The sequence below is a fragment of the Chiroxiphia lanceolata genome, chromosome 12 (assembly GCF_009829145.1).
Source record: "Chiroxiphia lanceolata isolate bChiLan1 chromosome 12, bChiLan1.pri, whole genome shotgun sequence".
Lineage (NCBI taxonomy): Eukaryota > Metazoa > Chordata > Aves > Passeriformes > Pipridae > Chiroxiphia > Chiroxiphia lanceolata.
This window is the reverse complement of record NC_045648.1, coordinates 2,892,425-2,904,695: the sequence shown is the minus strand read 5'-3', so window position 1 is coordinate 2,904,695 and position 12,271 is coordinate 2,892,425. Positions and strand designations below refer to the sequence as shown.

The following is a 12,271-nucleotide window of genomic DNA, read 5'->3' as shown; positions in this document are numbered from 1 at the left end:
GCTCCTGTTCCACCCATGATAACCCCCCCAAAATAGCGTCAGGATGCAGGTAAGTGACTGAGCTGGACTCAGCGTGATGTACATGGAAATAAAAACAGTTTCCCACTGGTTAGAGTTGGCTCTTGTGCCCAGTAATCCTCTCCTTTTCCAGAGAACCGTGAATGGTTTCAGGAGAAACCTCTTCAGCAAGGCTGTGAATGTTTGATTTTGTGTCTCCCCTGACAACACTGGCACTGGTTAATGGGCAATATCTTTTTACTTCTTGGAGACACTTTCATTGTCTTGGCCAGGAAGCAAAGTGCAGATAAGATGTTGATTTGTGTTCTGCTTCCTCCTCGGATTTGTCTTCACTACTCTTGGGAAGAGCTTGTCTGACCTCGGTGTTTTAATTTTGCTTATCTTTTTTGATCCCTTCAGTGTCTTTGACCTGAAATGCCTGGTTACAGAATAACTAAACATGCAGGGTTGTGGTTTTTTTTTTCCATTCCATGTACAAAAGCAGAGTTCAAATGCAGCAGAAAAGCCAGATTTTTTTTTTTTTGTGAAACAATCAGATAATTGCTTTCATTCTGAAAAAAATTTATATCAAGATAAATCTTCAGTTAAAATACACGTACACTGTGTCCAAGGCATAATACTGAATAACAGGCATAATCTGTTTTAACTGTGCAGTAGTATCAGAGCCGAGGATGAATCACTTGGGAGAAAGTGTACTTGGGGGAATTTAAGTCCACCTCATAAACTCACTACAAATGTAACATTAATTACTTCATGTGTAAGTCTGGCAAAAATTCAGCATGGAGTTACAGTATTTCCAGGAGCCTTAACTACTGCCAGAAGTGAGAATTCATCTCCAGGGTTTAAGTCCTGGAGGAGCAGCAGGTGAAGCTTCACACATGGTGCTGAGGACACATTCAGTGCCTGGATCTGATACCTGAAAATGAACACCGAGCAGCAGCTGGATTCTGGGCTCAGACTCCCAGCTTTCGGGTGGCATTTGGGCCATCCAGACACACACGTACATCCCCGGCCTTTCTGAAGTGCTGGTAATAAATCCAGGGCTTCGCCCAAGACCTCAGAGAACTGGAATTCGCTGTCACCACACAGGACGTCTCCTTCCAGCCTTCCAGCCAGCGACTGTGCAGCACGCCCCTGGAAGCCATGAGTATTTTCCAGCATCTGAGGTATTATGTGGTCAAATTTTTCAGCATCTGATGTAAGTGCTGAAATTACACGCTGTGCAGAACACTGCTTCCTCTCTTTAAGGGCCTGATGCCCATAAGTGTCTGTAATCACTTGGTTATTGTGCAACAACTAATTTCCCCTGTTTATGATAAGTCAGACCATTCACCTGCCCTTCTTCCCCATCTTCTTTCCAAGATGAACCATGCTGGGAGCTTTACTCTCTTCTCAAGCAGAAGCCATTCCTTCATCCTTGCTACCCTCTTGTTTATATTTTTAAACTGTATCCTTTCATTTATGCTCTGAGATGAGGCAGCTGGAATTGTGGAATTGAAGACTGTCCTGTACACAACTGAGCTGAGGATTTTTATGGGATTTCCAAAGTAATAGGAAATTATAAATTCTTTTGAGCAATTGATTTTTACATATTGATTAGGAAATTACCTCTGTATCTGGTAGCATATTCTCCTTAGGATATGCTCCGTTAGGATGGCCTGGCTCATTTTTTTCCTAACATGTAACAGCCCTTTCTCATTAGTTTTCCTGTGTTTCTACCATTGAAAATGGTGGCACTTTCAATGTTTGAGAGAAGAAAACCATAATGATGGGCATACAGACATGAAAAAGGGAATGAATATGCACAGCATTGCTTAGTGTGGCACAAAATTTCACTTTCCTTTTTGATCCTTCCCTCATGTATCCAACATAAAATTCTACTATTCCTTTTCCAAGTAATTTACATGTTTTCAGTGGCATATAGGAAATGTTTCCAGATTCTCACACTCCCTGCTGCAGAAATTCCTAGTGGCAAAGACTGTAGGATAAACTGTGATTTAGATGCGCAAGGGAATCTGTGTATGTGATTTACATTAATAGCTACACAAATAAACCATCTTCCCATGCGGGGAAAGAATGTTCTTAGCAGAATGATAAAATATTTTCATACTTATGTTATGGGAGAAGACAGTTCTTTAAGTGGTGATTCTGACCCCATAGTTTACAAGAAAACATTCTTTGAGTTATTGTCAGTGTTAAAATGAAGCTGTCCATGGAGGCAGACAATGAAATCAGCTTTTCAAACACTGTCAGAGCAGTGGCTGTGGGGTCAACATCCCTTTCTGCCCACAATGTTTTTCCACGTTATCTTTGCACTGAGGCAGCACAGACAATTCATGGTCAGGGTTACAGGGCTGTGGCCATAGTGACACCGCTTGGGAGCACCGACACTGGGGGACTGGAGCTGTCAGAGCTGCACAGACCCCGAGGGCTGCCCTGACAGCCCCACACCCCACACCACGATCACAGAACCACAGAGATATCAGGGTTGGAAGGGATCTCTGGAGATCATCCAGTCCAACCTCCCTGCCAAGGCAGGGTCACCCGGAGCAGGTGACACAGGAATGTGTCCAGGTGGGTTTGGGATGTCTGCAGAGAGGGAGACTCCATGCCCTTCCTGGGCAGCCCGTTCCAGTGCTCTGCCACCCTCAACATAAAGAAGTTCTTCCTCATGTTGAGGTGGAACTTGTGTTTTTGTTTATGGCCATTGCTCCTTGTCTTGTCACTGGGCACTATCAAAAGGAGTCTGAGACTAGTTGGTACCCACCTCTGAGATATTTATATGCATCAATGAGATCCATTACAACCCCATAACATTCTATGATTCTACAATTCTACAGTATGAGGTTTAACAAGGGCAAGTGCCCGATTCTGCACCTGAGACAGGGCAATCCTGGCTGTGTGTATAGACTGGGGAATGAGAGGCTGGAGAGCAGCTGTGGGAAGAGACCTGGAGGTCCTGTTTGGTGGCCAGTTGGCCATGAGTCAGCAGTGCCCTGGCAGCCAGGAAGGCCACCCATGTCCTGGGGGGCATCAGGCACAGCATCACTGGTGGAGTGAGGTGATTTGTCTCGCTCTGCTCTGTGCTGGTACGGTCTCACATCGAGTCCTAGGGGCAGTTTTGGGCACCAGAAAATCAAAAAGACATATAAGTTATTGGAGAGCATCCAAAGCAGAGCCACAAGGATGGTAAAGGGTCTGGAGGGGAAGCCACATGAGGAGTGGCTGAGGCCATTTGGCTTGTTCAGCCTGGAGGAGACTGAGGGGCCACCTCATGGGGGTCTCCAGCACCCTCACGAGGATGAGGGTGAATAGTAACAGGACGCGAGGGAATGGTATGAATGGTATGAAGCTGAGTCAGGGGTGTTTAGGTTGGATATCAGAAGGCTTTTCACCCAAATGGTGGCCGGGCACTGCAACAGACTCCCCAGGGCAGTGCTCATAGCACCGAGCCCGAGTTCAAGAAGCGTTTGGACAACAAGGTGGGATTGCTGCAGAGCCCCGATGACCCTGCTGTGTCTCTCGCAGCTCGGGATATTCCATAAGCGCACGACGCACCACCGCTGCCCGCGGCCCCGCAGCGCTGAGGGGCGGCCCCGCCCCGGGGCGGGTCCCGGCGCGTCATCGCAGCGCGCGGGGAGCCCCGCGATGCGGGCCCGGCTGCTGCGCGCCTGGCGCGAGGGGCCGCCATGGCGGGTCCTGTTCTTCGGCACCGACCGCTTCGCCGTCACCGCCCTGCGAGCGCTGCGGGCCGCCGGGTACCGCCGCGAGAGGGGGGACGGGCCTGAGGGAGGACGGGCCTGAGGGGACACGGGGCAGTGAGAGGGGCCTCAGGGGGAGTGGGGCTCTGAGGGGCGCGGAGCCCGAGGGGCTGTGGAGGGTGAGGGAGGGCTGAGCACTGAGGGGTGGGAGATGAGGCCGGTGATGGGGCTCGGGGGTCACTGAGGAATGAGGAGGGGGTCGGGACCGTGGGCTGGGCAGACGGTGGTAGGGAAGAGGAGGGAAAGGAGCTTGAGGGTGGGACAGGGACCGCGGCGGTCTTAGTCGGTCCATGCACCAGGATCACAGAGACTGTGGGGGTTTGTGAGGGGTCTGGGGTTCAAGGGTGGTGAGGGGGCTGAGGGCAGGGTCAGGGAAGGGGGACCAGGGAGGGGGTGGGAGGCGGAGAGGCAGGTGCTGTGGAAGGGCACAGGGGCACAGCGAGGGGTGGAGGTGACCCAGCCCTCGCCTCTCCATTGCTCTGCCATTGCAAGGCCTTCAACTCCTTGTCCCCCCAGAGAGCCCAGCGAGGACCCGCTCGTGTCCCGGCTGGAGGTGGTGACCCTGCCGTCCCGCCTGCCCGGGGACCTGCCCGTGAGGAGCTGTGCCCGGGAGCTCCAGCTGCCTGTGCACGAGTGGCCGCACACGGGGCCCGCGGGGCAGTTTGATGTGGGGGTGGTGGCATCGTTCGGACGCCTCCTGAGCGAGGACCTGATTCTGCAGTTCCCATAGTAAGTGAGTGGACAGGACATCTGTCACTGTACTCTGGTTTTGAGTCAGCACCTGTGACTTGTAGCAGCTTAGGTCAACATACCTGGGATGTGAGGTTCGTCTTTTAACACATTGATGCAAATGTTCAGCAGAATGTATTTACCTTTATTCCTCTCATCTCTCTTTCTGTTTTTGCTGAGAAAATGAAGTTTACAGAGTGTGAATTTTCCTTTAGGTGTATATTTAAACCGGTAACACTTCAGATGGTCTGAGCAGATAATTCTGAAAGTAGCTTTACTGTCAAGTGTGTTGCACACCCCTTTATGTGTGCTCCAAGTACTGTTCCTATTCTGACTTTGAATTATTTCATTTTAGTGGTGTTCTGAACATCCATCCCAGCTGTCTCCCACGATGGCGTGGTCCTGCACCCGTAGTCCACACTGTGCTTCATGGTGATAGGGTGACTGGGGTGACAATTATGGAAATAAGACCAAAAAGGTAGGTTTGATGTGCCTTTCAAGCAACTCACTGCTGTTGTTGCCTCTCAGGACTTTAAATCATCACCACTGAAATAATAATTTAAATCAGTCTATATAATGACTATTATTTAATATGTGTGTTTAATATTAAAATTAGAAACACTTAAAAATGTTCATCTGACCATATGAGATTTGTCACAAATACAGTATTTCAGTGAGTGTGTAATTTGCACTCCAAGCCTGTTCTCTAATTCTTAGCATTATTACAGGGAGCAGACAACAGTCACACAGCTCTATCAATAGACTTGGTATGACAGGACATAAAAAATCTGGTTTTCAGACTTCACAATCACCTGTAAGTGAACAAAGGACAAGCAATTGCCTGTCTAGGCATGAGACAGTTTATATGGTTTAGTTTCAGTCCAAAATCTGGCTTAAAAGGCTTGTGGAAATACATTATCTTAGTTACCTTTTCTTTCTTACGTGCTTGTCTGATAATAGATCTTAGGAAAGTGCAAAAAAAAATTTCCTCTGAGTACTTCAGGTTGTTTCTTCTGAGATCTCATGTTCTGAACTGTGAATTGTGTGTTATATCAGCCTCAGCTTGCTGAGGTGAATCTTGTTGCTGAGATAGATCTAATACTCTATTCCCTGTGTTGTCTTGCGAACCAGACATTGGATAATGTGAAAATGGCGTGTGGAAAATACTTTCAGAGGGGGAAAAAGGGGTAATTAGTAACTGAGTTAATGTACTGAATGTAGGGTTTTGAACTGCTAATTGAGTTTCAGCTCCTCCAGTAAACTCATGTGTTTTCTTCCTCGCAGGTTCGATGTAGGTCCAATTATTAAGCAAGAGGAGGTTGCTGTTCCTCCCCGCTGTACAGCACAGGAGCTGGAAGGGATGTTAGCGAAGATGGGTGCAAACATGGTAAAGTCCTGCCAACTCTGTCACTTCTGATTAATACCTCTCTTTGAACATGTGCAAACAGAATTCTTATCAATCTTGTTCTGAGTTAACTGCAACTTTAAAAGGAGAATGATCTGAAACTTGGTGCTGTGTTTGGAAACAGTGCAGGTTCTTCTTTCATTGAAGTGAATATCTACTTTTTCATCTTAATAATCAGCTTCTGTCCTGTTCTGGAATAAATATCTGAGAGGATATAATCCATTAAAAAATACTTGTGGTTTTTTTAATTGTAATTCAGTGGGAAGAATGCCCTTAGTGTATCTGTGTGTATAATGCAAGTCTTATATACTTCTTATATACTTACCCAGTTTTCTAAAAGCTCACAAGAAAGTTTCACTATTGAAAAACTGAGTTTTACTTTGTTTATTATTGCTTAAACTTAGGTTGGCTGATACCCTGTTCAAAATTTATTTTGCAGCTGTTGGCAGTTTTGAAAAACTTGCCTGAAAGCTTAAAAAACAAAAAAGAGCAGCCAAAAGAAGGAGTGACATTTGGTAGGTGTACATACTATTTAATATGACTTGTTCATTTTTTTTTATCAGCTGGAAAACTAAGTTTCCTGCTGTGCTGGGTTGTATTTTTGTTTAGATTCCTTTCTCAGTATGATCTCTTCACTGCCTTCTCTGTCTTAAAAATGCTTCAGAAATCTCCAGACTTACTACATTATGTTTATTTTTTCAGAGTGGTTTGTACAATATCAAAATCAGTGGTGATGTCACAAAATCTGAGTTTGTTACTCTTCATGGTTGTAATGCAGACAAAAGGGTTACAGCTGTGTTTGTAAACATGTTGTCAGTTTGCAGTGCAATGGGCAAATAGGAGAACAACTGAGATTAAAATATAAATAATCCAAACTGAGATTTTTACAAAACCTTTTCTCCAGTTGTTGTCTGAGGTACCTGTGGCTGGATGGTAAACCTGCCATTGGTCAGGATAAACTGAGGTTTAAAACAAGATAAAGTAGCACAGCTGTTTGTTTTTGCAAAACGATGCAAAACAAGCTACTAAATCTTCTGATTTCTTTTTCCCCTCCTTAGCTCCTAAAATCTCTATAGCAAAGAGTTGTATAAAATGGGAGGAGCAAACAGCTCAACAAATAATTCAACTGCATCGTGCAATAGGAAGTATGGTAAGACAGTGGATTTTTTGGAACCCTTTTCTGACCTCTAGCAAGGCTGACATTGGTGTAGATATTTTAACTGATGACTGAACCTCAGGTTTAGTTATTTTAGCCTCTGTATTTTTGCATGTGTTTTAAAATCCCGATAGTTTAGCACTGGAGGTGGAATTAATGTGAAGGAGAATTCTTGTGAACTTGATGCCAAGTGTGAAATCAGCTCAGTAATTTTATATTGTTCCCTTAGCTCTGAGATTTCCTCTGATATGTTTGAGAGGATTTAAAACACTGCAGTGACGTTTCTGCATGAGAGTAACAGTGCAAACAGCTACAGTGAAAGGGCTGTTGTAGCTAATTGCTTTGCTTGGTACTGCATATGCTAATGGTTAGAGATGAGGAAGAACCAGGAGAGTCTCCTATCTAGACATATATATAAATTTTCCCCTAATGTTATTATCACAGGTATTTTGCATAAGAAAAAAAACCACTAGGCAGTTGCCTGGAAATTGTGAATATATTCTCACTGTGTCATCTGCTTCTGTTTCCAGTTTCCTTTGCAGACGCTCTGGAAGGACACTACTGTTAAACTTCTGGATTTTGTGGAAGTGGATAATATCCCTGGTTTTGCTGGTATTTACTTTTAAATTAATCTGTTAAGTTGGATTTTATAACCATTTTCTGCAGGAATCCGAGTGCTGTGTTGGCTGAGGGATGGGCCAGAGCAAACAGTTAGTGAGTGTTCATGGATCAGATGCAGTGCCAGAGGGTGACTGTTCTGATTCTTCCTGCTCATTTGGTTATAATAAAACACAGAATACAGTAAAATATTTTTGAGCAAAATATTGACACAAGATTGTTATCATGCTTCAAAGAGACAGAATTGTTTCAAACTTTCTCTGTGCTCGTTGGCATAAAAATGCAAGATGATCTTGCTTTGTTTTTAGATCAAATACTAAATGACTGTGAAGCTGTTCCTGGTTCACTGCTGTTCCATAAAGTGTCCCAAACACTGATAGTTCGATGCAAGGTAGGCTTTTTCCATTTGTTTTATATTCACTGCCCCAAAGATGAGGTTTTTAGTATTCGTGTATTGCGTAACTTTTGTTTTAATTGTCCATTTTTATTCTCTGTACTACTTTACATTAGCACAAGACTTTTTGTTTGTTACCTTAAACTTTTAATTTCCACTAACAGGCTTTGCACTTGCAAGCAAGAATTTTGACTTGTAAACCTGATGACATTAAATAAAATGTATTCTGTAAGCCAGCCAGTGAGAGCTAAAGATAATTTTAAAACATGGAAGAAACTTATGCCATTTTTATTTGTTTTTATTTCTAGGAAGGCTGGGTTGGAATCAAAACAGTCATATTAAAGAAGAAGCTTACAGCAGTTGACTTCTACAACGGATATATGCACTCTTGGTTCCAACAGAATCCACGGACAGTTCATCAGGAATGCAGATTTCAAACACTCAAACTTAGCACAGCAAAAAAAGACTCTGAAAGAGAGGGGACTATTGGCACAGGATATAAAACAATAGATGTATTTTAAAATGTCTGTAAGTTAATAGAAATATAAAATATTTCAAAGCCCACCTATAACATTCAGCTTAATTAAGGGGTTTCCTCCCACAGTGTTTGATCCTACTGTCATCTGCATATTTTCATCGTGGGTTCCTGATTCCTCGTCTTTCCCCATGAAGGAGGAGAGTCTCTGAATGGTGAAGGTGGTGAATAAAATCCCCATTTCCACTGCTGAGAAATAAATTTATTTTTATACAATGTTTTCAGTTTCTCTTTGAGGACTTTTGGTATAATCTTCCTCAGGGATAAGTTTTGCACAGTTACTTTGATCTGAAAATACTAAAGTCCAGTGCTTCTCTAATTCAGAGTTTAGTGCTCACTGAGACTTAGACTATCTAGTTTGATTTTCTTGTGGACCCTAAAACTCCCTTTGTATCCCCACATTGAGATTAATAACTTAACTGTGAAGGTCTAGAGAATCTTTTCTTGCCCATGATAATTTTTTTCCTTCTCCTTTCTGTTTTCATATCTTTGGATACATCCCATTTAATATTTGTGTGCCATCCATCCAGAAAGTTTACATTCTACTATGGTACTTTCTCCATGATGAGGAGTTAATCTAATCCAAGCTTTTCCTCAACCTTTGGTTAATGACATATATGAGTATTTCATGTGAAGAACCCCAAAATTGGTGACTCTTTTAAACTTTCTTTTTTTAAAAGTAAGGTAGCACTGTGAGGATAACGGCGAAATGAAGACTGGCCACATCTTAGGAGCTGCTCTGATGTTATTTGCTCAACTTCTTCCTGTTTTTTTCTGAGTTCTACTGAAGTAAAAGCAAAAAATCTAGAAGAATGTGTTACATGACAAGGATTAAAATGTTTCTGAAGAAGCAGATGCTGCTGTATTTTTCTTTAATTGCCATTGGTCTGACATTAATCTGCCTCTGACAGGTTTTCCAAAACACACTGTCCTCCAAGAAATCCAAGCCTATGAATCAGAGTCAAAAACTGGAAACAGCAGCAAGGTGGAAGTCAGGCTGCTGTGGAGAATTCCTGTTGCCTCTGGCTGCAGACTCAGTGCAGTCTGTGCTGCAGAAGATCTAAATCTGGCAAGTTAATTTCCGAGCAAATGATGTATTTTTGTGTTTTGCTCCTACCCACTCCTTGCAAGTGAAGGTTGTGGAGTCAATTTGCTTTTAGTCTGTTTAGATCAGTCTGTGACAGGTTAGTTATTGCCTTATGCCAGTGGAAAGGTGGGTGGGTGAGTGATTTTTTTTGCTGTTTTCGGGAAAGTGGTGGTTTTGGGAGTTTTCTGCGTTTTACTACGTCACTGGTCATAACTGCATGGCTGCTTGCCTTGTGTTTTCCCTGCTGGAGCTTCTGGGAATTTTTCATCAGTTATTTTTAAAGAACATTCATAGGCATCACTGGAATTCAAATATTCAATGTTTGCTGAGGATAAGAACGTTTTTTCCCTTTCCCCACAGACAGGTTTTTGACACTAATCAGCTGCATGATGGGGCTTTGGCTCTGGGCATGGATTGTATCAGAATTTGAATTAGCAGAGAAATTAGTCTACCAAAATAAAATCCCACCATCACAATTTAGAGTTAATTTTAAGCACTAATGATAAAGAATTTTGGAATTATGAGAAGTATTTTAGTTAACTGGGACTCAACAATTTTAGTATTTCAGGACCCAACTTTTCTGGTGTCCCAGGTCCCTGGGCACTGGAAAATGAATTGTGATTCATTTATGATCTGAGCAAAATGAACAGTGAGGTGTGACTCCCACAGAAAGAATACAGTGTCAAAAGTTCAGGCACAAAAGTCGATTAAAAGTTCTTAGATAACCAAACTCTTAAAGGAACCACTTTGTTCCTACGAATGACTTGAAGAAAATTCTTTAAAAGTTCTTTAATTTATTTGTGTATAATTTTTTTTGTCAGTTTTAGATGGAGCCTCGTGTGAGACTTATTGCTGTCAGTTATTGCTGGCTGGCAGCAACTCCAGTTCTCACTAAAGCACAGAGCAACAGGGAGGAGTTTCCCTGCGTTTTTGGGAAGTTCGAGGTGGCATGTGCCCAGGATCCCTGTAGATGGAGCTCGCTGCATCTCTTTTGGGCAAAACCCCAGGTCAGCTGGACAGAAGATGGTGAAAATCTGGTACAGAATGTCTTCAGTGAGTTGTTTAATAGCAAGTAATGTCTAAACCATATTGCAGCTGGGGTACCTGTACTTGTAACTTAATCTTTTGATCTCTGCAGTTTGCTTTAAGGCTTCACTTGCTTTCTACACAAGAGGTTATAAAAGATTGGACAGTTCTGTGTCGCTTAACAGTTTATATCTTAGCTCTGAATATGCACAACTTTACCCCAGTTGTGCAAAAGAAGGTAAGATTAATTTATTTTTTTATGGAGGAAATCTTTGGCATGCTATTTTTGGCATATGGGGAAGCTTTAAAGGGAATTGGTGTTCCCCAGGCAGCTGTTAGCCAAAATGTCTCTTTGGAAACTTTGCTTTCACCTGGGTCTGTTGGGATTTGACTCAGTAGGTAATGAAAATCTGATTATTTTTGCAGAATAGACAAAACAAAAATGGGGCTTTCACTGATGAAGTGTGGAATAGCATGTCAGGGTTGACTCTGGAACACAAGTCACAGTGATTCAATCCCCAGTGCTGCTGCTGAAGTTGAGTACAGCCACTCTGGCCGTTGGAAGGGGATCCTAGCAAAATAAAACAGCTGTTCTCCTCTCAGGGGACAGAGGGAAAGTAGCAGAGGTATTCACAGACCCAGCCTCCACCATAGCTCAGTTTAACATCACTGAGGCCAAATTACTGGCAGAACTGCAGAATGTTTGGGCACCAGAAGGGCTCTGGTGTTGGATAGGGATGATTTCATTATGGAATTCAAACAAGTGTTAGAGGGAGTGATATTTCCCAGGATGCTGGTGACTCGCAATTAGATGCATCTGTTTCATGTTCCGTGAGCTTCCCACTTCCCCTGCTTCCTAGGAAACCTTTTTATTCCTGTTCTCTGAATAAATTACAAAAAATGTAAGTGACTAATCAGAGGAATACTTGAGTCTTTTTATAAAATTACATGCAAAACCCCCAAATAATTTTGAAAGTTGAGGCTAGACAAGAACATTTCGCCTTTTGTTTATCCCAACTCCTGACATCCTGGTAGCTTCTGGGAAGCAATAGTTTCCTTTTTTTAGAAACAGGATGGAGGGATAGGTCACTGGATTTATCTGAGGGTTGGAAACTAAGTGACCTTAATGGAAGATGCTTTGCCATCAGCCACAAACCTGCTGCTGTTTAGGAGCCAGGTCTCCTGCTTCAGCCTGTTCCTCAAGGTTGGTGGTCTGAAGGCTAAGGCCGAGGGAGGAGCTGAGTCCCAGCCTCCCTGCATTCCTCCAGCTGATCCTCTCCTTTGATATGTGGGAGTGTGGGTTAGGTTTCAGGTTGCAGAAGGGACATTGCCATACACTGACCATAAACACAAGCTGGAGAAGTCAGAACTGACATTGAACTGTAGCATAAAACCTGTGTGAGTGGGGGACGCCAGGACCTGGTGCAGCTTTTCTTCTATATAAACTTGCTTAATGTATTTGGAATGATGGTGGAGTGTTAGCACTGAGTGGTGCTTGTGGGACCAAGGTTGTTTTCTGGTGGTAGTGCTTGAGCACCCGTG

General features: G+C 43.4%; 1 protein-coding gene across 1 annotated transcript; it reads left to right on the top strand.

Moving 5' to 3' along the window:
• The first annotated feature begins 3,666 nt into the window (after nt 1–3,666).
• MTFMT (mitochondrial methionyl-tRNA formyltransferase) lies at nt 3,667–8,836 on the top strand. Its single transcript, XM_032700255.1, is given in 10 exon segments — nt 3,667–3,776; nt 4,296–4,508; nt 4,864–4,986; nt 5,793–5,895; nt 6,353–6,428; nt 6,972–7,063; nt 7,600–7,681; nt 7,996–8,078; nt 8,390–8,539; nt 8,541–8,836. Coding segments are annotated over 10 exon segments (1,083 nt in total). The 3' UTR covers nt 8,592–8,836.
• The last annotated feature ends 3,435 nt before the right edge of the window (nt 8,837–12,271 follow it).